The 27658-nt window shown below is 35.8% G+C and overlaps 2 protein-coding genes and 1 non-coding gene across 5 annotated transcripts; 1 reads left to right on the forward strand and 2 right to left on the reverse strand.

The window, feature by feature from the left end:
• Positions 1-26874, reverse strand: LOC135170216 (soma ferritin-like). 2 transcript variants are annotated; one of them, XM_064135817.1, is made up of 4 exons: positions 26758-26874; positions 11600-11916; positions 11287-11511; positions 1-1404 (listed from the first exon to the last, which is right to left on the reverse strand). In XM_064135817.1, exons 2-4 carry the CDS (start codon positions 11696-11698, stop codon positions 1213-1215), a joined length of 516 nt encoding a protein of 171 aa, XP_063991887.1. In that variant the 5' UTR covers positions 11699-11916; positions 26758-26874; the 3' UTR covers positions 1-1212. The 2 variants fall into 2 exon arrangements, with proteins under 2 accessions (XP_063991887.1, XP_063991888.1); XM_064135818.1 differs by lacking the exon at positions 26758-26874 and adding an exon at positions 14460-14538.
• Positions 8506-8577, reverse strand: Trnaa-cgc (transfer RNA alanine (anticodon CGC)). The gene has a single exon. It is a non-coding gene; the product is annotated as a tRNA-Ala (tRNA).
• Positions 14821-26750, forward strand: LOC135170214 (tetratricopeptide repeat protein 17). Of its 2 annotated transcripts, XM_064135813.1 has the most exons (6): positions 14822-15179; positions 17003-17613; positions 18501-18788; positions 20326-21373; positions 22786-22960; positions 23764-26750. In XM_064135813.1, exons 1-6 carry the CDS (start codon positions 15069-15071, stop codon positions 23949-23951), a joined length of 2421 nt encoding a protein of 806 aa, XP_063991883.1. In that variant the 5' UTR covers positions 14822-15068; the 3' UTR covers positions 23952-26750. The 2 variants fall into 2 exon arrangements, with proteins under 2 accessions (XP_063991884.1, XP_063991883.1); XM_064135814.1 differs by lacking the exon at positions 18501-18788 and having other exon boundaries at positions 14821-15179.
• Positions 26875-27658: the final 784 nt, after the last annotated feature.

Here is a 27658-nt window from a genome sequence, read left to right on the forward strand (position 1 = left end):
TTGCTTCAATTAAAATTTATTCAGTGTCATTAAACCTCAGTACATATTTGAGTATCCTTATGACTAAATTTTTCCGTATTGATTTTCACTTTTTCTGTTCCGGGGATTGGCATTGGCCCTTCCTCAACCTCGAAAAAATGAAAATCCCTATGGTAAAATATCCTTCATGACTAGTACCCTAGGGATTTTTCGTCGTGTGGCATGTCGGCCATTCGCCCTCGCCATTAGCTCGGATGCCAATACCACGGTACTAAAAACCCCTAGGGCCGATTAAAAAAATATTGATGTGCTTTACTTTAAAGTCTTTGAAATGAAATTCCGATTGGCTTTTAATTTACTGCTAGAAATTGATAATTATCATTGACTTGCTAGGATCTCAAAATAGTATGTTTCATAGTTAGTTCGAATAATAGTAGATTTTCATACGAGTGCAGAAAATTAGTTTTGGCTCGTGAAAGAGTTATAGCACAAATTGAAGGCGAAAACGAAAACTTTCATCACGGTAACTGAAACCTTCGCTCATAGGACACTTTGTTCATGGGGTCAGCGCGCTGTTCTCTTTATGTTCAACAAATCTGTTCATCCAACTCATTATTATATGAAAAATGGAGTTATATGGCGTGATGTCGACGGAAAAAACATGAGAAAAAACTGTTCATGTAGTTTAAAATTATAGAAGCATCTCAAGATTTTGATTTTTTTCTATGATTATCATTATATGGAGTGTAATTATTTTTAAGGACTTTAGATGCATCCATGACATTAATTATCATAATTTTTTTACGCAGGAAAAGAAGCGAGAACTCGGTAAGCAAAACTGGTTATTAACAGTGGGCGCACTAACCCCTAGACCGAAGCCATCCGCTTATATTCACAAAGTCTGTTCGAATGAATGAAAAACAAAAATTATATCCACATTCGTCAGAAAACACGTTCTGAATTATGTAATAAAACATTTTTTTCTGCAAATTCGTTGCGGTCCATATTCTTCGAACGGTTTTTCTTCAAACAATTTGGATGAACTGTTTTTAACAAAGTTCTTCAGACAAGGATTCGCAATATAACTCTGAGTAATTTTTACAGTGCAATGTTGTTGCATCGAGTAATACAATAAATAATTACCTCAATTGTCACTGTAACAATAAATTATTGTGTACCTTCCAGATTAATGAGTCTGATTTGTGCTTGTAATGCGGCGGTTGGGAAAGTTATCTAACTACTGCTCTCGAAATTTTTATCAAATATATAAACACCGAGACCCTCTCCAACTCTTTCCAGATTGGTTACGTGATCTGCAATCTCCTTTATGGCATCTACTTGCTCCTGTAAGAACTCCGTCTCCAAGAAGTCCACGAAATTTGGGTCGTTGTGGGTTGAACCGAGAGCATGCAGTTGAAGGAGAGACTGAAAAAGAAACAAAAATTAGTTTAATGTGAGGTGGAGATTTGGACTTTTGAAATAATTTGTTTGGTTGGGTATCATCGCCCTCTTATTGTTAACTTATCAAACATACTACACTTTAATCCTTTAAATTCGCGCGGGTAAAAATTTTTTGTTCGATGAAATTACGGATCCAAAGAAAAAAATGTATGTTTCGTAAGGTATACAGGGTGTTCTCGAAGTGAAGGCCGATTCTGAACCGGCATGTTCTGGGGGTGATTTTGAATAGAAAATTCCTTTTCCACTTTTCGATCGGAAGTACTCCTGCTGAGATATGGGGGTGAAAAGAACGGCCAATGGGGCGTGAGTGTTGCGCGGCTCTACGTCCGTGTGCCGCGGGTAAGCGGTGTGCGTCCTTCCCCTTCTCCACGGACGGACGTTCCAGTCCGCTAATGAGTGAAAGAGAGCGGGGGAAGGATATTTCTCTCTCGCTCATTGGCAATTTCAAGACAATCCTCTGGGGGGGTGGGGTGGCAGGGGGGTGAATAAAAACCTATGATTATTCAGATTAGTATTATTTATTAGAATACAAGAATAATCTGATCGGATCAAAAAATTGAAAGAATAATCCACGATTATTAAATGAAGTGAATAATTTATGCAATTGCTTGATCAGACTACTATTACTATTTACTATTACTATTACTACTACTATTACTATTTACTATTACTACTACTATTATTATTATTATTATTACTATTATTATTATTTATTATTACTATTTACTATTTACACCTATTTACAACGGAGAGGTGAGGTAGATTGATAGCAGTCACCTAGATAACTATCTTTGGTTCTTAATCTAGCGACATGGTTGGAAGCTGCTGGTCGGATTTCTGGATAATCTGCCAAGTCTCTTTCAGCTCTGAGATGTGTTTGGCATTTTCGTCTAACCCCCAGTATTGTGGTTTTAGGCGGCTGTTGTCGATTGAGTCTCTTTTTGGAATTGCCGTGGAGAATTTTGGCGTATTGTAGTAGATTTCTTGGAGTGGTATTTTTTTGTTCGAGGGGAGTCTCGGAAGGTGATATATAACTGGAATGTTTTGATCGTTTTGGATCAGCCTTAGTCTGTCCAGGTGTGTGAAAGCTTGGGGTTGTGTGTAGCCGGATTGAGTTGCAAGGTTGGTTTCGATGGGGTCAACGTGACTAAGCTTTTCTATTCTTTTGTTTTTGATGTTTCTTAGTTGAGCAAAGTAATTTCTTGTTGTTTTAATGATGAAGTTGTCTATTCGTGGTATAGTCGCTTCGTCGTAGAGGGCTTGGTCGCTGATCATGTGCTGGTTGTGGGAGTTTGCAGGTTTGTACAATTTAAAGGCAGCTCGGATACAGTGGCGTTCTAGTAAACGCATTTTTTCTGCTGCGGAGGCGGACATATTCCACCAGACTGAGCAAGCATACTTATTGAGAGGTCTTACTAGAAGGAGGTAGCATATGATTCGGGCACGGTGTGAAAATAGCTGGTTGAAGAAGTCGCCGTAGAGAGAAGACTCTAGTTGTTGCTTTACTGAGCTGGATGTCGATGTGTTTGAAGCAGCGGGCTAAATAGTCTATGTGGATGCCAAGGTATTTGACTATTTGCTTGGTGGGGATTGTCACTTCCTCTCTGGTGTCAGGATTGAATGTGGTGATTGTGAATGAATTAATTCCAGGCCTGTTGCACCTGTTTAATTCATTTACTGGGCGCCGGATTAGAATGTTCTCGCATTTGAGGGGGCTTATTCTGAGGTTCCACATAGAGCAGTAGTTGTTTATTTTGTTTATTAATATTTGTAAAGTGGGCTGTATGCTTTTAGTATTTTTGCCGGTGACATATACTATCAGGTCATCGGCGTAGGCTATTGCGTGGGTGTTGGGGGTGTTGTTGAGGCCAAATGAATTGAGTATACCGCTGGTGTATATGGAGAAGAGACAGGGGGAGTTGACGGTTCCTTGCTGCAGTCCTTCAAGTATTTTGAATTTCTTGCTGGAGCTATGTGTGCCGTCAGATGTGTAAAATGATCGGTGATTGATCATGTCTAGTATTACTTTCGCCAGGTTACTTGGGAAGTTTTTTTTGAGGAGTGTGTAGATCAGGCCATCTAGCCATATGGAGTCGAATGCTTTCTCCAGGTCTATGAGGGTTGCTCCTACCATGTACTTATGGTGGAGAGCATTGTTGACGTCCGAAAGAAATTTGTGTGCGGCGTGTGTGGTGGAGTGCAGGTGTCGGAACCCAAATTGGTTGTCCGGAATTATTTTGTTTTTAGTGCGGTGGGAGTTGATGAGGTCGTTAATAACAATTTCATAAACTTTGCTAAGGTTTGGGGTTAGACTGATGGGGCGATAGCTGGAAGGGTCGTCATTGGGTTTGCCTTTTTTGAGAATGGGGATGACTTGAGCGACTTTCCAGATGCTGGGAAAGTAGGTTCTGTTTAGGGCGTTGTTGAGCAGGACTGTGATGTCTTTGATGATGTTAGGGTGTAGATGTCGTATGACCGTGTTTGGGATGATGTCAATGCCGCTAGATGTTTTGTTTGGCAAATTTTTGATTATTTTTGTTATTTGCTCCGGCGAGGTGAAATATCTGTCTATCTCGTCTTCAGAGGGGTTGCTGGCTAAATTTGTCGAGCTGAACGTTGTTATGTCTTTGTTATTTAGTTTTTCGGATTGCAGCGATCTTTTAAAGTCAGAAATTCGTTTGGAGACGATTTCTTTTAGGCGGGTTCCATTGTTGAGGTGTCTGGGGGAGTTAATGGATTCGTAGTAAGCGCCTATTGCATTTAACTTGCTGACAGGGTCGGAGAACACATATTTGTTGTCGGTGACGGGGATGTTGTCGAGGGGGTTGCTAGAGTTGTTTAGGATAATGTCGTTGTCGGTAGAGATTAGTATGTTTGCTAAACCAGTGTTGGGTTTAGGGCGAAAAATTTTGTTGATTGTTGGGATGAATTTTGACGAGTTCCTGTGGTTTATTTTCTTGAAGATGTTATTCCAGTATTTCTCTATTGCGGCTTTGAATTCAAGGTTGATCTCTTCACGGGTTTGTGCTGAGTATTTTGATGGTCTTAGTTTCTTTTAACCGGGCTCTGGGGTCTGTGGCTATTTTGCGGTGTAGTGTTGTAAGAAGGGAGGATTTTCTTTTTTCCAGTTTGATAATTTTTTTGGTGATGTATTTCTGGGTGTTGCTGGGAGGTTTAGCCTTAGGCACTCTGTCGTCAATCGCGCGGGCGATGCTGTCATTGATGGAGAGTAGCAGGTCATCTATTTCGATTTCCTGAAGGTTTCTATCGTTAGGTACTTTGACGTTATAGATGTTTTCCAAGTATGAGGTGAATTTTTCCCAGTCCGTTAATTTAAACATGGCTATGCGTTCTGGTGAGGTGTCTGTGTGGGGGGTGAGCGGCTTGTCTAGTTCTATGTGTATTAAAAGGGCTAGGTGATCGCTGTCATAGGGTGTGGTATCTAGCTTGTTGAATTTAAGGTTGATGATCTTCAGTCTGTCGTCTAAGATGCAGTGATCCAAGTAAGTTTGGGCAGGTAAGAATGAGGGTGTGCTTGTAGAGAACAGGTTGCAGCCATACATTTGGGCGTTTTCATCACGCCATTCAGCTAGTGCCGGACCATGAACACCGTTGGTCTCGTCACCAAGAGTGAGATGTCTGGCATTGAAGTCACCAGCTAGAAGGAAGTATGTGTTGGGTCACTTCGTTGATTGAGGCGTTGATGATGTGTATTGAAGGGGGCCTTATTTTTTTAGTTGCGGTGTGCTGAGGATCATTGCTGCTTCCGGGTTGGGTTTGTGGTTGGGTATGTGCTCCTGAGTGGTCCATCTCCTCCGCATTCTCGAGTGCTTTGAAGCTGTTATCATCTTCGATTGGTTTAGCACCCGTTGTGTAATTGGGTTTGGGTTTCATAGTTTTTTGGGGGAAGGTCCAATTGCTTCCCTCGGTGCGGTTTTCTTCTGGAATACTATTGTATGTTCCTGTTTGGATAGTTTGCGTTGCGTGTTGAGTTGGACTCAACACACTGGACACTTTTATAATATAAGCAGCCTTTGTAGGAGGCGGGGTGTTCATGCTGGCTGCAGTTGGCGCATTTGAGGGTTTGCCTGTTAGAGCTGAAAGAAATGGGGCACTTGCCAGGCTCATGGGTCTCGCCGCATTTCACGCATTTGAATGCCAGGTTACAATTGGAACTGGCGTGTCCAAATCGTTGGCATTTCTTGCATTGGAAAATTGTTTTTTTTTTCGTAAGTGTTCCCACCTAACTCGCTGATAGGCTAGGACCTTTATTTTCATTAGTTCCGGGAGGTAGCTGTCATGCGTGACTTGTATAAGGAAGTGTCTTTGCGGATTAGATTTATTGAATGCGATTTTCGAGATTTTAATTTTTTTTACGTTCTTGGGGTTCATCTCGTTTGTCTCTCTTGCAAGATATTCTTCATTGAAGTCCCCATTGATGCCTTTCAGTACGATTGACTTGGGGCGGAGAGCTTTGGGCGTGTAGGTATAAAATTTGAGGTTACCTGTTTTGAAGAAGTTCACTATTTTGTTGAAGATATCAAAGTGTGTGGGTGTGCTCGTAACGGTGTTGGTCTCGTTGTCTTGCTTTGCGTGGAATGCTTCTTTGGAAAGTTCGAGAGGTTTAAGTATTGTGATCACTGTGATGATTGAGGCGTTCATGATATGTATTGGAGGGGGCCTTAGTTTCTTGGTTGTTTCAGTCCCCGTTATGCAATTGAGTTTGAGTTTTGCAGTTTCTTGGGGGAATGTCCATTTGTTTCCCTCGGTGTTGTTATCTTCTGGACTTCTGTTATATGTTCCTGCTTGGTTAGGTTGCGTTGCGTGTTCTGTCGGAAGGGCTTGCAGAGAGTTCCTGGGTCTTTTGAGGTTAGGGGCCACTTTGCCTTGAATAAGTTTTCCAAACTCTTTCTTTATTCTTGCGAATTGTTTATCTAAGGCCTGGCTGGTGATGTTAGATTGCCGTAGCTTTACGTTTTTGGAAATTTTTTAGGACTCGTTGTTCTGCAGGTCCAGTTTTCTTTTTGTTGTTGAGTTGGTTCGGCAAGTTTGTGTGTTCTCTGGTGAGGATATTGTAGGTGTTGTTGTTTCCCCTGAGAACGCCGTGTTGGCGTTACTCAGTTTGGGGGATGTGTTGTTGAGAGAGGGATGTATCCTGAATTTTTGTGCTTCGTAATTGAAAAGCAAAAATAGAGCCCACCAGTTCGCTTCGCTCTGTGTGGGGTAGGGTTAGGCTTTGCGCACGACCGTTCAGTACCAATGCTTGCGCAAGACTCCCGCGAAGCGGATTCTCAATAGATTCACAAATAAAAATAATATAGAGTAATGGAGATGTTCAAAGAGCATTCTGAGATATTTGAAGACAACAATCGATCTCAATTTAGTGTATACGCGAAGTGATTCGGAAAGAATTTCGTGTGGTTATGTCGACTTAGATTAGGGTATCGATACAACAAATAGAAAAAGTAAAACAGGTTTCTTATTTAAAACGTATGATAGTTGTACTATTTGTTGGAATAGTAAAAAGCAATCATCAGTAGCGGCTTCATCGACTGAAGCAGAAGATATGGCTCTATACGAAGCGGTTAAAGAAGTATTATGGTTGAGATCATCAGCAAAAAGTATTGAAATAGAGATCGAAGGACCAATAACAATTTTTGGAGACAATCCAGGCTGTATTAGTATCGCGAATAACCCAATAAATCATAAGAGGACAAAACACATTGACATTAAATATCATTTTAGAAGAGAACGAATAATTGAAGGACTAATCGCCTTGAAATTCATTGAATTGAGGGGACAAATGGGTCTGGAATGATTCAGAACGACTTATCCTTGCTGCTTCAAGTGGACTGATAAGAATTTTTATAGTGGTAAAATCTAAATATTGTTTGTATAAGATTAGTAGTGGTCTGGTAAGGTTTTTAACTGGGTTTTCTCTTTACCCTGCGCCACGAATGTTGGGCCACAGTAAGTTTACCCAGGATAACAAAACGCGAGGAAGGCACATTCGTAATTAAGGAAATGATTTGATGATTAAAATAATAATATTTTTGTTTGCTACAATTATAGATGTATAGAGAACTGATTATGATAGTGTGAGTGTTTATTAGATCTGATTCATTTTGGAAGGGGCGTATTGGAGTTTACATTTCGAATATTCGTCAAAAATTAATTTTCAGAAAAAATGAATAGGTCTTTGTACGATTAGTATTTGTTTTATTTTGGTGTTTCCACTTGAAAGTAGAAAATATTTTTATGAGAGAAAATTCTAGGAAGTTTGGGGGTGATGTGTATGCTCTGTTTTCCTGAATGTATACAGAGGTGCATGAGTGGGACCATTGTTGATGAGAGAGACATCAGGTCCAGGGTGTTGTATCCCTTTAGTTTTTTAGTTAGTTCCTCTCAGGAAATGAAGCAGAGCGGTTGTGCCTTTCCAGCGTATAAAAGAAAAGGATTAAAACGGAATTCACACGTCTGATCATTTAACCATTATCCCATTTCCAATAGTTATAGGTGTGAAAAACAAAACCCAATTCTTTGTAAACAAGACAGTCATCCATTGAAAAGTAATAAAAATTAACAGTGAGTTATATATATGCTGTTCACAGTGATTAAACCCATCAGTGAGAATTTATAGACAATTACATTAATTGTGTATTGTAAAAAAAAGGGAAAGTGAATATAGTCTTATATTCTTTCGCGTGAAATTAATTTTTTTTAGTTCGAAGGTGTCCAAGATCAATTCGTGATTACGCGCACAACAATTTATCACATACCCACCCATGTTAATTAGGTATAAAGCAGATAGATGTATATAACAAATGGTAATTTGATATAACAAATTGGAATTTGAAATTTTATTGGAGAGTAAACCGGTTGGTTTACCATGAGTGAAGAATATTGATATCCAAACGGCTGTTAGGAACGAAACTCGCCTTTGCTTTTGTTCCATCGCAATTAACGATAAATGATGATTGCTATTTTTCATCATTGAGTCGATCCACATCAATTTTGTGCGTAATGATGAGTGCGCGATTTAATTTATGAAAAAAAAAAATTATTTGGAGGAGCTGGGATTTGAACCCAGGACTTTCCGCATGCGAAGCGGACACTCTACCACTGAGTTACACCCCCACTATGATCGGAGTTTCTCTAGCATTATGAGGTACACCATCGACCATGTGTCAATTGATAGATTTAAATAAACGTATTTGTCTTTCAAATTAGTTGAATTAATCTAATGCAAAGTAGTGATCAAATACCGTCTTCGGGGTATAAACTATTCTTGCCAAGTAGTTGAATTTTAAGAATTTCATAGTTCTCGACATGCGCTTAAATTTATAATTTGTAGGAAAGGAGTCTCTGACGTCTTAAAACCCTAAGGGAACTTTGTTGCCGTTGCTGGATTCTGTTGTAAACCCACTATATTTTAAGAGATTTATTCTTCATTTCCTGTGAGAACTAGAAAACCCTCAAACTGTCAAAGTCACGAGGGGCCCCAGTCTTTCCTCTGGGATGAGTTTTTCAAGTTAGCGAGGCTCAGAATCATTTCAAGAGGAGGTGTAAGAACAGATTCGCTACCTATGGTAGGGGAGAGTGATAATTAGTTCGAATTTCTATTGAAAAAGTAATAACGGTGTTGTTGTAAAATAATTAACAACTTTAAATTCACGAAACGGAATGTTGTGAACCAGTGGAAATTCAATGTTTTGTCTATTTTCCTTTCGAATATTCCCACACTTGTGGTGCAGAGTAGTTTAGCACTTCGTAGGCGACGAATCTGCTATCTGACGGAGCAAACAACCAGCTAGAGACCCAATACGATCCCTCAAGTTTTTAACTTGTCATAGTATTAGTTTTTTAAAATTACCTATAACAAAAAGTCACTCAACTGAAATTGGAAAATCCAACGTTGAGTGATTTTTCAATCGATATTTTAATATCACCTGTAGCTTGATTCAATAAAAAATTAACGCACTTTCTAAAATTATTGGAAACTGTTCTTTTAAAATTAGAAAGATGAATGTGAAATTAAATTTTCAACAGTAGAGCAAAGTAATATTGAATAATACGAGTGTATTATTGAGGGTTTCGTCGCAGTGACTGTTATTAAAAATAATCAATTGGAATTAACAGACTAAATTGGATAGCAATGTATGATGCAATCAGTGATAAAAAAATGCAACAAAGTAACGACTGAAGTTGTTTGTGAATTTTTATTCACTGGTCTTATCAAAATTGATTTGGCCTCCCAGGTCATCAACGAAATTATAGAAAAATGATAACAAATTGAGGGTTATTCATCGGTGAAATCGTTGTCAGTCGAAATTAAATGATTGGTTCTTATGAAATCACTTGCAATCATTTAAAATTAGACTACCATTCACTAACACAGGCCTTCTCTCAGCGAATGTATTAGCGAATAAACGGCGCCCGTTCAGAAGTAAAAGCAACAAAACTACACTCGGTCACATTCCACGATTTTCAAAATAAATTCATATATTTACTTTCCATAGTTCAATATGTTCGGAATTGAATTTTTCTATCAGAATTCACAAATAAATTTTATTAATGAAATCCGACACTACAAGTTAAACTATCGTGATGAAAAATATCGTGATTTTCCGAAGTCTGAAGAATTATTCGAACACCAATGTACTTATTTCCCCCCTTAGCCCATTAGCTTTCGTGAAAGAAGTCATCTAGTACAAACGGTTCTCGCAGTTGTCCGGTCTCATTTCATCATTGGGTTTTGTTTCTTATCATCGAAATAAAAATTTTGAAATTATTTAAAATTATGTGAAATCAGTTGAAATCTGTTAAAATCCCTAAAAATCATTTGAAATCATTTTAAGTCATGAAATGTAGGGCAAAACCCTTTGAAATCACTTGAAGTTATTTGAAATCAAGTTTTCAGATAAATCACTGAAATTACGTGAAAACCGATCGTTCACCTCCCCCCCCCCTCGCCGCTAAAAAATCCACAGATGACGATAAATAGATAAAAAAACGAGGTGCACGTAGAAAAAACTAATTGTAAAATACGACTTTTAAAAGGTAATTTGCGTGGTTTTTAAATCCGTAAATTACGATTACCAAAACGCAAATTACGTCTCGAAAAACGTAAATTACGAGTTTGAAAACGGAAATTATAAGTTTGAAAATGTAAATTACGATTACGATTTCTAAAAGATAATTGTCTGTGATAAAATGTCTCGGAAAGTTGGGCCCACATAATTCACAATCATGTGAAACGTAAATATTTCATTGCAAAAAACGTTTTTTTATTACTTTGACGGTTTCGTGAACGATTTTACGTGATTGAGATATCGTAAATGGCGAGGAAAGAAAAGTAAATCACGAAGCTGGATTTCATATTTTACGTCCCGAAAACGTAATTTACATTCCCAAAATCATAATGTCGGTGTTTAAAAATCACCTAAATGAAATTTTAAATTTCGTATTTTACGATTAATTTTTTCTATATAGAAATACCTAAAAAGAAATAATTAAAAATCTCAGTTACATTGACTGTCAAGGCCAGACAAACGTGTGACTATCGAAACCTTCTGATTGCAAACCAGTGACAATGTAAATAACCCACAACACGGGATTCAGCACTTTAAGTAAATAAATAAATGACATGAGCTCAGCGATTGTGTCATAATATTTGACAGCAAATAACCCGAGTATCAACTTCATTAAACGTTTCAACTTCATTCAATTTCACACAATTTTGGCGGTACACAAGCGCCAAAAATTCACCGAGTCCTACCATATCATGTAAACTATAACCGATTAATAAGTCGAACGATAATTAATACAATATTTTGATTGACATACGTCATTAACTGCCTTTTCAAGTTTCAGTGCCTGTTCCATAGCGTCTTTGGCAGATCCCCAGCTTTGTAAAGCTGGTCCCTTAATATCTGTCAATACAATCGATCCACCCCTTTTATTTTGATAAGTCATGAACTTCATGGCATGTTCTCGTTCCTCGTCTGACGCTTTTTTGAAATAATTCTGCAATCCTGGCAGAGCGACGTCACACCTATCGAAATAGTACGACTGAAAAAAAGATAAATCGACTGAAAAATGTAAATTTCTCGTAATAATTGGGGGACGTAAATATTCAATCGATAACATTATCACTTACCATTGATAGGTACACGTAACTAGCGTACAATTCCATATTTATCTGCTTATTAATTCCATCCTCACATTCGGAATTGAAATTCTGCTTGACGAGACTCATTGTTGTTGTTAGGATTAATAAACGTTCTCGCGTTAATTTGTTACCAGTTGAATGAGACAGCACTTGACACCTCGATGTTTCACCACGTACTGATGCTCAAGGTGTGCAATTCCCTGAGTTATTCGCGAACTGCGCGACCTGCGCCGTAGAAACACTCGCCAACTGATAAAAACAATTCCAAAAGTCCATCCAGATGCGAACGATTGCAGTAAAAGCGCCTGAAACATTTAATTAAAAATAATAAAACACGAGAAATGATAACTTTTTTCGTTGTTGCATCATATTATGAAATTGTTATCGGTATTATCGGAAGGAAATATTGCATATGGATGATTCATTTTTATGACAAATTGAAAACAAGCGGAGTGACAGGAAATGTATGCGACCGTGAGGCGACGTATTTTTGCTTTGTAATGATTCGATTTTTAGATTTTGTAATTTTGCTTGGAAAGGATGGAGAACGGTCTGAAACGTAAAAATGCGAAATTTGAGGATCATGTAGGCAAGTGGGCATGACCATCTGGGCCCACTCGGTGGTCAACTTTGAGAAAATTGAAGAAGTTGGGACCAAAAACGAAAACTAATTGTTAAAATGTTGAAGCCCTTACGCCCTCGTGATAAATTTGGGATTTTCATAGCTGATATATAGTATATAGTATATAATATGTAATGTATAATATATCATATGTAATATATAATGTATGATGTGGGGTTTTATTTTTAAAAACAAATTCAGAGAGGAGTGACCTCACGGTTTTTGCGTTATTAGATGTCCGGTTGGGTTGAAGCGGAAATTTTTTCTCTCTAATTCTAATTCTCTTCAAATTATTCAATGCGTAGAGGAGATTAGGCGGTGTTTTTGTTGCATGTGAAAGTGACTTTCTGTAGTATTCAGTAGCTCAGTCGGTAAGAGTGCCTGGAACAATACCGGGAGACCCGGGTCCGATTCCTAGCTGAGTTAAAGTGAAAATAGTTCCTCTCTAATTCTAATTCTCTTCAAATTTCCTTGCAAATATATATACTTATCACTGATTGTTTAGCCGAAGATTTCAATGATTAAAATTATTAAACAAATTATTTATAACTAAAAATGAACGGGTACCTGGAAGCGGTCAATACTCATGCCGAGGGCCGATTCAATTCGAGTCACTACAAAAATATTGGTAACAGGATGGAGTACTTTGTTTGTATTCCAGATTGTTTATTGTATATTGGATAATGGACAGAATGGTGCACCATTTCGGAATTAATTTTTATGGTTTGTTTAATGGCACGAGGTCTATTGCCAGATGGGATTTGAACGGGGTCTGGTCTAGTCTCCAACGAATTCTGTCTATGTCACGAATTAATTTTATTACAGAAAATTGAGAAAAGAATGCATTAATAATAATAATTATTATTACTATAATTATTATATAGCTATAATATGGTTATTATTATTATTATTAAAATTATTATTTCTATTATTATTATTATTATTATTATTATTATTATTATTATTATTATTATTATTATTATTATTATTATTATTATTATTGATGCATTCTTTTCTTTATAATTATTATTACAATAATAATGATTATTAAGGGAACTTTGGGGTCTATCAAATACCGAGGAACACAAAATTCCACTTCATTGTTATTTGAACTCATGTTCATTGTATCTAAAAAAAGAATATTGATTAATTGTTTTAATGATAAAAATCATGAGATGACTTAGTGATCATTCATGTGCATCCATCAATGGATTTTATCATGCGGTAAACCAACATGTTACATCCAGAATTATTTTCAAGTTATTCCTAGAAATATTTAATAAAAACTAAAACCTAAACTCAGCGACGCTGTCGATTTTACTTGAACGCAACCATAAAAAAGCTTCCGCGATATAAGCTACTCCCTAAGTCCCCTCCAGTCAATCTCATCGTTATGAACATCAAATCACATAAATTAATTCTGAATATTGAGAAAAAATACACAGAAATGCTCGGAATCGATGGAAATTCCTCTATTGAAAAATTCCTGAAGTAAATTCTCTCAAGTATCACGCAGATTAATTTTTCAATATCTAGGCGACCCAGTTGTTTAATTGAACGGCGTCCTTGACTGAAAAAAATGAAACGTAAAATGAACATGAGTCTAGCATTCATGATCTTGTTAGAATTTAATTCGTAAGCTTGAGGTAAAAATTTTTAAACGAAACTTCACGTTACCTCCGACGCTCACCAACGTCTCCGGATACAGCACCATAATAAACAATAAATAAGTAAGGAGGGGCAAAATGGACCGGTGGGGTAAAACGAAGTGTGCGATAAAATAGAAGTTCCTGAATAACTTCATTTTATTAATGACATTTCGACTCAAATTAACATCGTCGAGTCTGTATTTTCCTTCAGAGTTAATTATTCAGGACAGAAAGAGGAAGAAATGAGAGAGACATATTAATGAGGATTATTTACGTGGAAAGTTCGTATACATAAAATAATCTGAAGTCAAATAAATATTGAATTTCAAAAATGAAAGAAAAATATGAAACCGTCAGAGATAGAAGGAATTTAGAAAAGAAATGCCTCAGTAGAATGATAAATCAGGCTAATTACATCAACTCTCAGATTAATAAATTATTTTTTGTAAGGAGATTAACAATTGTGACCCTAATTACTGTGTTAGTGCAGTGATTTTTAAGGTGTACCCTCTAGCAAATTAGGTCACGATTAAAAAGTTTAACAGAAAATTCATAGAAAAAAATAGTGCATTCTAACCTCATTGGTGACTAAATTCGCAATTTTGCAAGATTTTTGTAATGATTTTCTATCCTTCTCGTCTATTTTGTCTGACTGGTCTCTTTTGCCCCTCCCTCCCTCCCTCAGATAAATTATCAAGTTCCATCCCTAAATTCCAACCTGGGTCTTTTCCTGTTTTTCTTCAATTAAATAACAATTATCCTTCCAGTGACGAATTCCACCCAAAATTAAAAAATGGCGATGGCCTCACAACTAAAACCGACAGTCTATTGTTCGTCTCTTCTAACAATTGAACATTTTTGCGCTTTTTTCCAGGTGACCAATGAAACTCTCGAGAATATCACCAATCCCCGAGTTGACCACCACTGGTTCAGTGGTGGCCTTGTCCACCGAATAACCGATTTGTTTCACACGTCAAACTCTGGGGAATAACCTAGAATAAAGAACTCTCCAGTCAATCGGATGTTAACATTATCACCTCTGATTTTACAAAATGTTACATATTCTGTGAACAATTCAGTAACAAAAATTGACATTAAAAATGCGGGATGAGTGCTTCATCACTCTCGACACTCGGTAATTGAAAGTTCATCGAAAAGTGAAGCTGGAAGAACAACGCCAGATACAATGGCGAAATTACCATCCTACCGGATATTTCTCATGTTTTTCGAGGCGATTCTGGGTATATCAGCAACCACACACTGGGTGGTCACCGAAAATGGGAGAATCCAACCACAAGTGAGAATTTCATGACCAAAATTAAGTGACAAAACTAGTCGAAGGCCTTTTTTTCACTGGTTTGATGTTTCAATGTGCAATATTTATTTACACTGTCAGTAATGTTCCACCAACTCGACCAAATTTATCTCAAGTTTAACAATAATTGGATTTTATTGGATTATGGATAGGGATTGTCTCATTAATATAAAAACGATTTAACTATCAACTTTAATTCTTTATTATCGAGTGCAGAAGGAAACCTTTCTGGTATGATGTCTCCAGATCAACTGACTCTTAGTGACAAACGATTTCACACTCTAGACCCATTTGACAAAAGGCCCTTGTTCATTCATTCCTTTCTTTTTCTTCCCAGGTTCTGTTTATTAAAACCATTCTAAACATTTCGGTACTGTTTGGCGAAAAACTATAAAAACTATAACATACTGAGAGGGACTGAAAACAGCTATAGACATACGATTCATTTTCGTCCACAGATATCAAGCACTCTCAATAGATTTTAATATTTAATCTACTATTTGTGACAAATTTGAGGAGGATTTAAACAAATCTAACATCTAGGGGAGGGGAGGGCATAAGGGACCAGTCCTTTTTTAATCTTTTAATGGAACGTTTTTTCCAGCGTTATTAAAAAGAAAAACATTTATCGATTCAGCTCTGTCAATGTGGACATCCTGAAGAGGATCTCTGCACGTCCTCTGGGACCCTTCACTCTATTCAGAACGAAGACAAATCAGTTTCAGAATTTCGTAGTTTATTTTTCCTATTCAAATATCGCAATTTGTGCTCGTGATTTTTTAATCTGATAAACTTTGGACTCCCTCATTGCCTTGCAAGGAGAAACAATTTCCTCCATATTGAACTCAGAAGACACTCAGAGCTACAAATACTGAATGCATAAACATTATTACCAACTACATCAACGTCTGTTGAAAAAATGTATAAATGTGTAACTATGTGGATGAATCTACTCCTAAGGGACTTTACACTTTACATAGCTGTTCAAACAATTTGAGATGAAAAAACAAGTGATCATCTACGTCAAACCCAAGAATATGTTCGCCTTTCATCATTCACTGAATTATTATTTCTTTTGTTTAAGCACAAAGCTAACAATTACACAGCTGTATAAATAGGCAAAAAATAATAACAAATGTGTAAAGGAATTCAATTTTTTTCATTAATGTTTCAACCTGTTAGAGAATCGAAGTTGTCGAAAAATTGTATGAAATTCTCAGATGCTCTAGGAAATTAAGGATTTTCTAAGAATATATAAACAAATTTCATTACTCTATAAAAACTCCCTAAAAACGTGATATTTTTGAATTTATAATGAAAATCTCACGTGTCCTGAGAATTTCAAGAAACTTTGGACTTCGTACAAAAAACCAAGAAGAGTTAGCAATATTTAAAAACATCTTGAAATTTTCCGAAAACTAATTCATCAAACTATCTCAAAATTAGTTGAATTGGATATTTACAAATGAAGAAATATTCTTATGAACGAAACTTGTTCCATGTTCAACGTTTGATGAAGATTATCTCATAGACGTATCCACGAAAAAATTATCTATCTATCTAAGAAAACCAGGAGATTGACTGGTCGACTTCGTCCTACCCTCCCCTGTTGTTTACAATAAGAGAGTGATTTAGTTTGTAAATCGAACATTTAATCATCTTAATTTTCTAATGAGGATTGTCCACCCATTGTTCAAGACGTGAAAAAGTACAAAATGTCACAGATCGACGTTCTAACTGTCGTATCCACAAATAGCCTCATCTTCAATTATGCAAATTAATTTTAAAGAGATAATTTATTTCAGCTCAACTCTGTCTACAACATGAAAAGGCCCTACGATCTGCCAGCATTTTTGGAGCAAGAAAATCGAATGAATGCAGTGGAGGCCCTTCACCAAAAAATGTTAGCCCGAGAAGTAGTTCTAGATAGTCAAATGGCTGTGTTAAATTCCATAGGTGATCTCGAATCCTGGTTACAAGCATCGAATCCCGATTGCATATCTTGCAGAAAATTGCTGGACGATTTTGATTTTTACGCCAGTGTAGCGACAGACGGGAGCTACAGGAAAGGAGTAACTCACAAGGATTATTTACTCCATGGAATTCCTAACGAGGAGAAGAAGAGAATACCAGACTGCAAGAAGACATTTCCTCTGGACTTTAGCATGTACACTTTTGACCACCTGAGTGCGATGAGACATAGAAAGAATTTGTCACAGCCTCAGGAGAAAGGATTAATTAAATATCTGCCAAAGGGTACGGACTTGAATAAATTTGGGCATCAGATTGCCCATGGATTATTGAGGAATAGTACTTCGTGGTTGCATTTCAATCTTGCTGCTATTTATTGGCGAGCGAGAGGGGATGCTTATAATGCGTTGGAATGCGCTCGTCGATCTATTGTGACAGCTCCACGGTAATTATAAATAATCATAAATTCAGAGGTGAAATGGTAAATCAAAGTAATTTAAAGTAGGTCTATCCTTCAAGTAAATCCAACGATTGTCTAAGACTTTACAAAATTTTCAAAATATTCGATCACATTTTGTATTGCGGTTTTTTCCTCAATTTAATTGTCGTTTTTGTTCTCAAAAAAATGTATAAAGGTAGAAAATGAAAACTTAATACAGTGCCTCATGGGAAAATCAAAATTTCTGTTGTATTCAAAGATTAGAATCTGAATTTTTGATGATTCGATGGAAAAAAATCATGGAATTGTTTAACACTTCGTAAAAGATAATCTACCGTTTGCGAAACAAGTTATATTATTTGTTTATAAGAACGAAATATTTTGAAAACATTAATATTTTTCGTAGTTTAATCCCATCTCTAATGAAGTGACAAAGGGAGATAAGTGACTTTGACTATCGATCTTTTTTTATGAATATCTCGCAATCGACGGGAGATAGCAAAATTTTGATCAGAACCTTTTTTGTGGAGCGAATCGAGAGCTACAACAAATGTAATGACAAAAATTTCACGATCTCTCTTATATTCCGAGATATCGTCAAAAAACTCGACTTAAACTTAAGTACATTTACCTCGATTTACCAATTTCGCTACTGATCTGAAGTTCGATTTTTTCTGATGCACCATTTTGTCAGACTCGCCTTCTCCCCTTTGAAAACAGTGTATTCCATTTTGTCCCAGTCTCCTTAAAATTACCAAAATTAAAACGTAAACAAACTCACATTTTGAATATCCTTGAGAAAACTATTTTCCTACGTTTTAATTGTTCTCCCTCTTTATCAATATTAACTCAGTGTCAATGGTTTTGTTGAACATAATTTATTCCTTTGTCAGAGAATTTCGAGACATTCCTCTGCTGACAGCTGGAGGGATTCTTCACGCAGCAAAACATTCAGCCGAAGCTGCAATTGTACTTCACGCAGCGATAGACTATGCGCCAACCCAGAGTCACCATCATTTAGCTCTTGGTCATGTTTATGCTGTTTTGGGTGATTACAATCGATCTATTGCTTGTTACGATAATTCGTTGAAATTAACGCCTGGTATGGAACAGGCAAAACAGGCTAAATTCGTAATATTGTGCTGCCAGAGCTTTGAAAAATCCTTGGGAGCTTTACACAAGTGAGTGAGATCAATTTTTCATAACGCACGCCTTGAACTGGATGATCTAATGGCATTTAATATTTCCTATACGCGATGATGCAGAACAAAGACCCCTTGCAACCGTCAGAACTCTACTATTACTTAGAAATCATTATTTTATAAGTTATTAGGGTTTTACTAATTATGATGCACGTTGTCAATCACTAGAAATTTGTGGGTTGTTGGTTTTAATTTTAATTATGGAAAGTTTTCTTTTACATTAGCAGATTACAATTTATAAATTCGATTCAATTAAAATCTTTTGCAATTATGGATATTATTCGGGAACCATAAGACGCTAAATGAACTATTCCATTAGGAAATAGAATAGATAGAAAGTATAACTATGCGAGATTTTTCATGCCACATGAATCGACGATTCACCTGACTTTTATTCTAACGTTTAATTTTGATTCCTAAATTGTTGTCACTATAAGTTGATTTGAATTTTAGAATGTATGAGGTGATAGTAGTTACCACATGTGGTTATCTTATTCCCAGGGAGAAAATCCATTGTGTTGGAATTTAGAAAAATGTTGACGAAAATTATCGGTTTCTTGATTTCTAAACTTTAGATTCTAACAATAAGAAATAATGACAAAGCGAAATGGAAAAAAAGCGTGAGAACTATTCGACAATTCTAAATAATGAATTATTCAAGAATTAAGGCCCCAGAAACGCGTTTTATCGGGTGCAATGATATTAACTACTCAATTGACCGAATGATATTTTTTTACTCTGTGGAAAGCTCTCAATTTTCTTAAAGTAGTTTCACCCTCAGGTCGGTATTCCACCGAGAGTATATGATACTTTTCCATATTTTCAGTCGCCAAATTTGCCAAATTTATCGATCATATATAGAACTATCTGAATTAAAGTTCAGAACCTAATAATATGTTTTTAAACATTTCCTTCTTGTAAAACGAATAACAGACCGATTTTTCCAGACGGAGATTATTTTTTACGAAGTGTCAAACAATTCTCTACCTTTTTACGACTAATGATACAAAATTTAGATTCTAATATTTAATTACACCGCAAATGTTGATTTTCTCATATGAAATTCTTAAGTTCTGATTTTTCAACTTCTTTTATTTAAACAGAAACGATAATTGAATTGAAAAACCAAATTATGATACCAAACGTAATCGAGTTTTCTAAAAATTTTGTGTAGTTTTCCTTAATCTTTGAATTTATTAAAAGCGTAAAACTACTTTAAGGGTCTATCTACCAGTGGTGCTACTCTATTTGATTTGAAACCCATTGACCCTTAATCCCCTCATACGAATGCCCATAATAGGCCTACATGGGTCCCCAGAATTCCCACCCTCTGAAATATTTTATAAGAAGCTTCAACACTAATTTTTCTAACTTCACCCCATCCAAAAATGGCAATCTCCATCTAAGAAGAGAAGGTCGAACATTGCTCTATTCTCTCCGAATTACCTCATGGTCACACAGACTATGAATCCATATTCTGACCCATTGATTTCACCGGAATATTGATCCTTTTCAGAAAAATAGATGGCATTGTAGCGGAACTGCACGCCCAACAAAACGATAAGGCCGAGCGACTGAAGCTCGAGGAAAAAATTTTGTCTGAAAAAATCAGATCTCCATTTCTAGCCCTTCGTGCCCAGCGCTTGGGCTCAATGCTATCATCGCGTGGACAAGTCTGTACACACCGAGATGACGATGATACAACCCTCTCCTGTCAAAGTGTGACAGACAATCAAATTTTCGCTCACAACTTGCAAATAGACATTGGTGTTAGTCTGCAGCAACTGAAAAATGTTGAAAATCAAGTGGAAAAAATGAATGATCGAATGGCGAGTACAAAAGTTATGCGGAAAAAGACTGATCGTTCAGGTAAAACGAAGGATAGTAATAACGAGAAGAAGCCGGAATTTTTTTCGGTCTTCATGGAACCAACAAATAAACCAAAGTATCATAACATTGAAATTAAGAAAAGTGCGGCTGAGTTTGAGAGCAAAAATTGGCCAATTTCGAGTGAATGCGAGAGGCCAGAGCTTTTGATCAGTCATACAACCCAATATCTGCCAATTTATTTATCACCAGAGAACAAAGGATATTCCATTAAGCAATTTGTCAATGAACTGATTGGCATTGAAGCAGGAAAGGAACATGCTTTACCTTGGTATCCACCGACTTGTCAGTCCCCCGAGACTTACGACCAAAAATATATCTCCCAGTCATTGTTGAAGGCGACACTTGGGAGCAATTCACCTGATTCTAGTCTAGCAGGGCCTTTACTGAATTTAGCGAAGGATGCGGAAATCGCGGAAATTGGGCAGAGGATTTTAACAGCTACGACATCAAAGATCGCAGCACCCTGGGTACTCTCGGTATTGGCATCGTTGCATTGGCGAGTCGTTGGGAAGTCGCGAAATGCTCTGGACTGCCTTCAGTTGGCGTTGAATACTGTACCTAAACGATTTAGAGACGTTCCACTGGTTAGCATTGCTTCCATTGCGCAGAAGACTGGACTTGTTGATGAGGCGCTGAAGATTACGAAGGAAGCCATTCGTATAAACGCAGTTGAGGTAAATTATTCATTACTTTTGTCAGTTTTGGAGACTGAAGATTATGATGACTGAGGTGTAGCCGTACAAAAAATGTTTGGGTCGACTCAAGAATCGACAATATCGAGCTCAGAGTTTAATTCACTCGATTTATTTACGATTTTTTTTGTTGATTTTTGTGTTCAGATAATTATTACTTTGGATTTGAATTTTTTTAGATAAAAATAACAGGTTTTTGTATTGTTATTTGTATAAATACAGTTGAAGTGAATTATTCATTAATTTTGTCAATTCGCGATGTTCATGGTTTAATTGAATGAGGTAGATCAGTACAAAAAACTTTGAGTCGACTCAAGAATCGAAAATGTCGAGCTAATAATTTAATCCACTCGAGTTATTCACGTTTTGTTGTTATTGGTGTTTATATTCAGATAAAAATCATTTTTGATTTGATTTTTTTCAGATAAATGTAAGGGGTTTTGTATTGTTATTCGTATAAACGCAGTAAAAGTAAATTATTCATTGCTATTGTCAATTTTGGAAACTAAAGATTATGTTGACTAAGGAGTATTCGTACAAAAGATTTTGCGTCGACTCAAAAATCGACGATGTCGTGCTAATAATCGAACTCATTCGAGTTATTCACGATTTTTTAATTGGTGTTTTTATTTAGATAATAACCATTGTGTATTGGATTTTTTGTTCGATAAATATACAAGATTATTGTATTATTATCTAATTTTAAGACACCGGTCACTTATACAGTCGATTCGAAGGTGAATTAACGTTTCAAGAAATTTAAATTACGATTTCAATGTTGAGTATTTCTCGATTAGTGTCCGGGATACGTTTATCTTGGATTATCGATAGGAGGAGTTGAGAAACATGTGTTCTCTTGCTGAGAAAGCTATTAGGTGTGTCCTTGAAAATTAGGAATTTTCTGATGGATGGAAACAGGAGTGTCAGAGCTTTAATTGATAATTTTTTATTAATTATTGAACTAATAATTGAATAGATTGATGAAGAACGTTATCAAGTTGAGTCTGGTTTTCACTTTCAATGAAATTCAATTAATAAGACGAATAAATTAGTAGAAAATGCAATAAATTGTGAATAACTAGGGGGACGAAATTTCATTTATTCGAATGGGTTTTGGCGACCCTTAACATCTGTCAAAGAATTCCCTAAGCGTTTTAGATGTTTATCTTTTGTCACCTCTGTTCCGAAAGCCAAAGAAGGCGACAGATCTAGATTTATATGTTTCCATGAAATGTATCTCTAGAAGAGGGAACCGATCTTCGCTATGAAATCATATTCATTTTACAATGGGTTCATTACAAGCTCATGGGCTCATGGGTTCATTGAAGCTTATTACATTCTCTTGACAAAGCTATTTTTTATGACACTCTAAGACTCTGATTTTTTGTTTTCAGCCACTCACAAATTACCTGTATGGCTCTCTACTTCACATTAAAGGAAACAACACTGGTGCCATATTCCACTTGAAACAAAGTTTGAGAGTGGAACCCAATACAATGGACGGAAGAGCGTTAAAACTTTTGAGAAGCATCATTTGTCAAAAACGTTCGGCTAATCGGAGAGCAGGAGGTTGTATGCCATTTATTAATTAATGGAAAAACTAATAACTAAATTTAGCTTAAAAACTAATGAAAAATAACTTAAGGTTATTCTCATGTGGATTAAATTCTCGACATTCTGTAATTAAGTTTTTTTCAAAGATGGCCCTGATGACTACCTTGAAAAAGTTTCCCAGAATATTTCTGATTTTTTTTCTTTTTAACATTTCGGTAAAAGCTATTTCACCGCAGTTTAGTAAAAATTTTTCACTCTTTTTTCAAAAGCAAATTTGAAGCGAAAATTTTGAAACAAATCCATAACTCGTCTAGATTTTTCTCTGTAAAAAACGCTTTTTTGTGTTTTTTCCACAAACAAATTATTGGTCGATATCCAATGGTAATAAATTTAAAAAAATTAATTTGAGCTTCAGATGAAAAGAGTATATTTGTAATCGTTATAAAGAACATCGTAATAACACGTCAGATTAAACGTCAATCGAATCGGTTTATTTTTAATTCGAAGTGATAGCACTTAAGTTTAACTTTCACCATTAAGTTACTTTTTATTACTTTTTAATCATTTCCTTTTCTAGTCCAACCAAAAATTCTTCTCTTGTATGAATTTAACTTCAGATATCGAGTTTCTGTGGTTTTCATCCTCAACGTATCGTGATTTTCTAATGAAAACCACGAAAAACAATTTTTTTGTGAAGGAAAAAATTTTTATTCGACAATAGTTTCTGTCTTTCATCACCATTTTTCCAAATTTAGACTCATAAAATGTCTCCTGTCTTCATAACCGATTATCCATAACGCCAAATTAATTTTTTTCAGCTTCAGGTATGAACCCTGGATCTAACGATATTGACACTTGTAGTATGACGTACACGTCACCTGAAGTAATTGCCAGGCATGAACTACAAGACGGTGAGACTGTGCTCTGCCTCGGAGATGGCAAGGATTGCAAGCCCATTCAATGTTTTGCAATGAAGATGAATGGGGATGAATCAACAAGTCCGTAATCTTTCCATCGTCACGAGACACGTGAATAGTAAAAAGGGTGCGTGGAGTCCCTACGCGCGGAACAAGTGAAACTTCTTAATGATATTCCAAGAAATGCGTGTCATTTCGTATCAGAGAAAAAGAGCGAGAGGGAAAGGATAAGAATATATCGGAGTGGCCAACACTTTTTTAAATTCACATTTTAAAAAATATATTACTAGGTAAAGTCCACACTAATTATCATCGCTGGGCTCTGATAAATTAATATCTATAGGATTTATAATTGGATTGTGATAATTAAAATACGATGTTAAATGTCTTACGTCTATTTTATCTATTTGCTCGCGAATACCGCATAGTCAGGCGCTTATTCTTTACTCTCTTGCTCTCCCTCTCGCACTTTCTTTCTCTCTCTTGCGATTCTCCTTCCGAGTGGTGTTAAACGTTCAACGCTATTCCCCCTCCACTGAAGCGTTGAATGCTTAACGCAAACTTTTATAGAATTGTCGAAGAAGTTTCACTTTAAAAAATAGACATATCAGAGAGAAAGAGGCCCGTTACCCTGGCTCTGTGAGTACATTCGTTGGGGGACATGCTGGAGATCCCGGATTCGAAACTCGGATGGGTAGAATGGGACGATCTAGTGATTTAAGAATATCCAAGTACTCTGGATATCTTCCCTTCAGTGAAATGCTCCTCTACTTTTATAATTGATCATCGTAGCTTTCGTTGGACGTTTATTGATCTCAAAATTCCGAATACTTTCCAATGATTTTCTAAAGTTGAACTTTGTAGGTGTGAATTTAAATCTCGATATTGAGCTGTTACGAAACATTGAAAATTTGGAAAAATATTTAAGAGATTTTTACGTATGGAGAAAGATTGATGAAATAATTTCAAAACTGCAATTCCGGAAAATTACGATAATTTTGTATAGATGATTGATAAATTATCAATTTTTTACTGTCAACGTATTTTTTTATTACTTCTTGTTGAATTCTTTAGGGAGAAACAAAGTTTCTGAATGTTTGAAAGAATGTCTGAAAGAATAATTTAGTGAAAAATGTTATTTGAAGGGAGTTGAAGATTCACGATTTTATTACGATTTTTCTAATGAAATTTAATTGCTAAATACGATGATTGGAGGTAGTTGAATTCATGACATTCTCTGTGCGAAATCGTGAGAACTACTTTGGCTATTGTATGGCGAATTAATTATTTAAACTGCAGGTTTCAACTTGAATGTTATTACTCAACATTTAAAAACATTTTAAAAGTCTGAAAAAATTTTGAAAGTTCACTTCTTGAAAAAGATTGATGAAATAAGTCAAGAACTGCAACTTTCGAAGCGATGAGCTTCTTCTGTAAATAATTGATAAACAATCAATTTTTCACCATAAAGATAATTAAATTCGTAATCATAATGAATTTATTTACATTCAGAATTTCCTCGAAATCCACTTTACACCTGGGAAAATCAGGTGTCCTATCCGTTCTACAATTTTATTAATTTCTTTACAAACGAAGAATGTTTAATTATTCTGTAAAAAACGGTTATCTTAATGATACCAAGTCTTCATTTTTTTTTTCATTTTTTCCTCACGTAATTTAATAGATAAATTTGAGGATTGAAAATTGATGAATCGATAATATCGTTTATATTAGGTTATAAAGATACTTGGATATCCTTAAAGTCCTCATTAGAGTTCGCATTATACTGAAAACCGAGTCCGAGTCACGCAAAATAACGATTTAAAAAAAAAGATAAAAAATTATATTACATTCCGAGTCGAAAATTATATTTTTCTATTGAAATCGCGAAAAAAATGTAAGGCCTATGGTGAAGAGACGAATTACCGAATTTAATTTCCCTCAAATATTTTCCTCTCAGTAACTATCGGCACATTATGGATGAAACTTTCTCTAGCATTTTTTTGTCAGGACCTTCAAGTTCTTCCATATGAAAATGAGCTCATTCCTATGCTATGAATAATATTTGAGGCGTCCTGAGCTTTCATCGACAATAATATTACGTCGAAATACACATGAAATCAATATCATGAGTCGATACTGCAAAAGTGGATATGTTTTGTAATAAATTTCTTTGTAACATGTATCTTCGTTAATTTTATATTAATCTTACATTGTCTCTCTAATTCAGTTTTAAAGATGACCATGACAACACATCATTTAACTCATTCAACTCATTTAATTTAATTAATTTAATTTCTGCGACATTTTTTACATCAGATTATTGATTAAACTAAAAGGGGCAATTCAGTAGCGAAGTGGTAAAACGACAGAACTCACTTTTGACTCCGGACCAGTTTTTGATGAATATCTCGAGATCCACGGTAGCTAGCAAAATTTTCATTAGAACCTTTTTTGTGGAGCGAATTGAGAGCTACAATAAATGTTATGACAAAAAATTAGCTATTCCTCTTAGATTCGCAGATATTGCTCAAAAACTCCACTCACTGATCACTAAACTTTTCCCATTTTACCACATCACTACTCACTTCATAAATTTACTTCTTGATTTCTCTATTGACCTCTAGATTCCCACAGTAACAATATCAAACCCATTTTACCCCCTAGCGAAACCCGTATTGATCATTATCTGAAATGCGTATTTGAAATGATCTGTACGAAGAATCGGTACGTCATCCGTATTGTGTCGATAGTCACTCGGTATTTTCTTAATTTCACTGCTCCCCTCAGTCCTCGAAATTTTAACTGATAGCATGCATGGACATCCAATAATGTTTTATATAATTATTTTGTACAAGTGCTTTAATAATAAAAGGCGTTTCAATGACTTCTTACCTCTGTCACCCGTTGCCTGGACGTGAACGCCTGTCTGTGACAGTTTGACAACTGAAACTTCCCCACTTACTGCCTCCGTTTTTATCAGCATTCCTCGGTAGCCATAATACACTCGTCTACCTGTTATTATTCTGCGTAATTTTTTTATCACTTACGAGGAATCACCACATCCTCTAGAGTCCTCAGCCCAACATATCACGAATGAAGTGGTAAATCGAGATAAGTAAACTTCGACTATCGACGAGTTTTCAATGAATATCTTGGAATCTTGGGAAAAAAGTAAAATTTTTATAGCACTTTTTGCTGTTAAGTGATTTTAGTTTTGCCACTCATCAAATTACAAATATTCTGATCTTTTTTTTATTTACATATTCAAAACTGATTGTTTATTCTGCTTAGATAAACACAAATCGCGGAGAACTGCGATTTGGAGGACACTGTGGATTGATAATCTCTTTTGCTAATTTTTTTCTATCATTTGATTTTTTTTTCATTCTTATCAATTTCACTGGTAATATGTTTCCGAATGGATTCGTATCAATTCGATTTCAAAAATGAGATTAGATGTCTGCGATGTGAATGAAATATTAAAAAAATATATCGCTCAATATTTTCAAAAATTGTTTCACATAGTTTTCTATTGGGTAAAAATGTATAGTCCAATAAAAAAACTTTCGTTCTACTTTTTAAATTTTTTCAAATTACTTCATCATAGGATTCCACAGTTTATCTTTGCATAATGAAGGTATATACCACAGGGTCTCTAAAATAATCGAATAAATAATTTATTTTTGATTAAATGGATTTATACAACAAGCAGGCGACAGCAGTTATGCGACTGTAGATGAGTTATTGAAATGTTTGGGTATATTTTCTTAGTCATCAATCAAATGATGACGAG

Source organism: Diachasmimorpha longicaudata, chromosome 16 (genome assembly GCF_034640455.1).
Source record: "Diachasmimorpha longicaudata isolate KC_UGA_2023 chromosome 16, iyDiaLong2, whole genome shotgun sequence".
NCBI lineage: Eukaryota > Metazoa > Arthropoda > Insecta > Hymenoptera > Braconidae > Diachasmimorpha > Diachasmimorpha longicaudata.

Bases quoted from the DNA above. Each gene is read 5' to 3' on its own strand.
- LOC135170216 (XM_064135817.1), bottom strand. From the start codon at position 11,698: ATGAGTCTCGTCAAGCAGAATTTCAATTCCGAATGTGAGGATGGAATT. The intron at 11,512-11,599 runs GTAAGTGATAAT...TCTTTTTTTCAG, and splicing joins GTTACGTGTACCTATCAATG to TCGTACTATTTCGATAGGTG. The intron at 1,405-11,286 runs GTATGTCAATCA...TTTCTTTTTCAG, and splicing joins TTGAAAAGGCAGTTAATGAC to TCTCTCCTTCAACTGCATGC.
- LOC135170214 (XM_064135813.1), top strand. From the start codon at position 15,069: ATGGCGAAATTACCATCCTACCGGATATTTCTCATGTTTTTCGAGGCG. The intron at 21,374-22,785 runs GTAAATTATTCA...TTTTGTTTTCAG, and splicing joins TTCGTATAAACGCAGTTGAG to CCACTCACAAATTACCTGTA. The intron at 22,961-23,763 runs GTTGTATGCCAT...AATTTTTTTCAG, and splicing joins GGCTAATCGGAGAGCAGGAG to CTTCAGGTATGAACCCTGGA.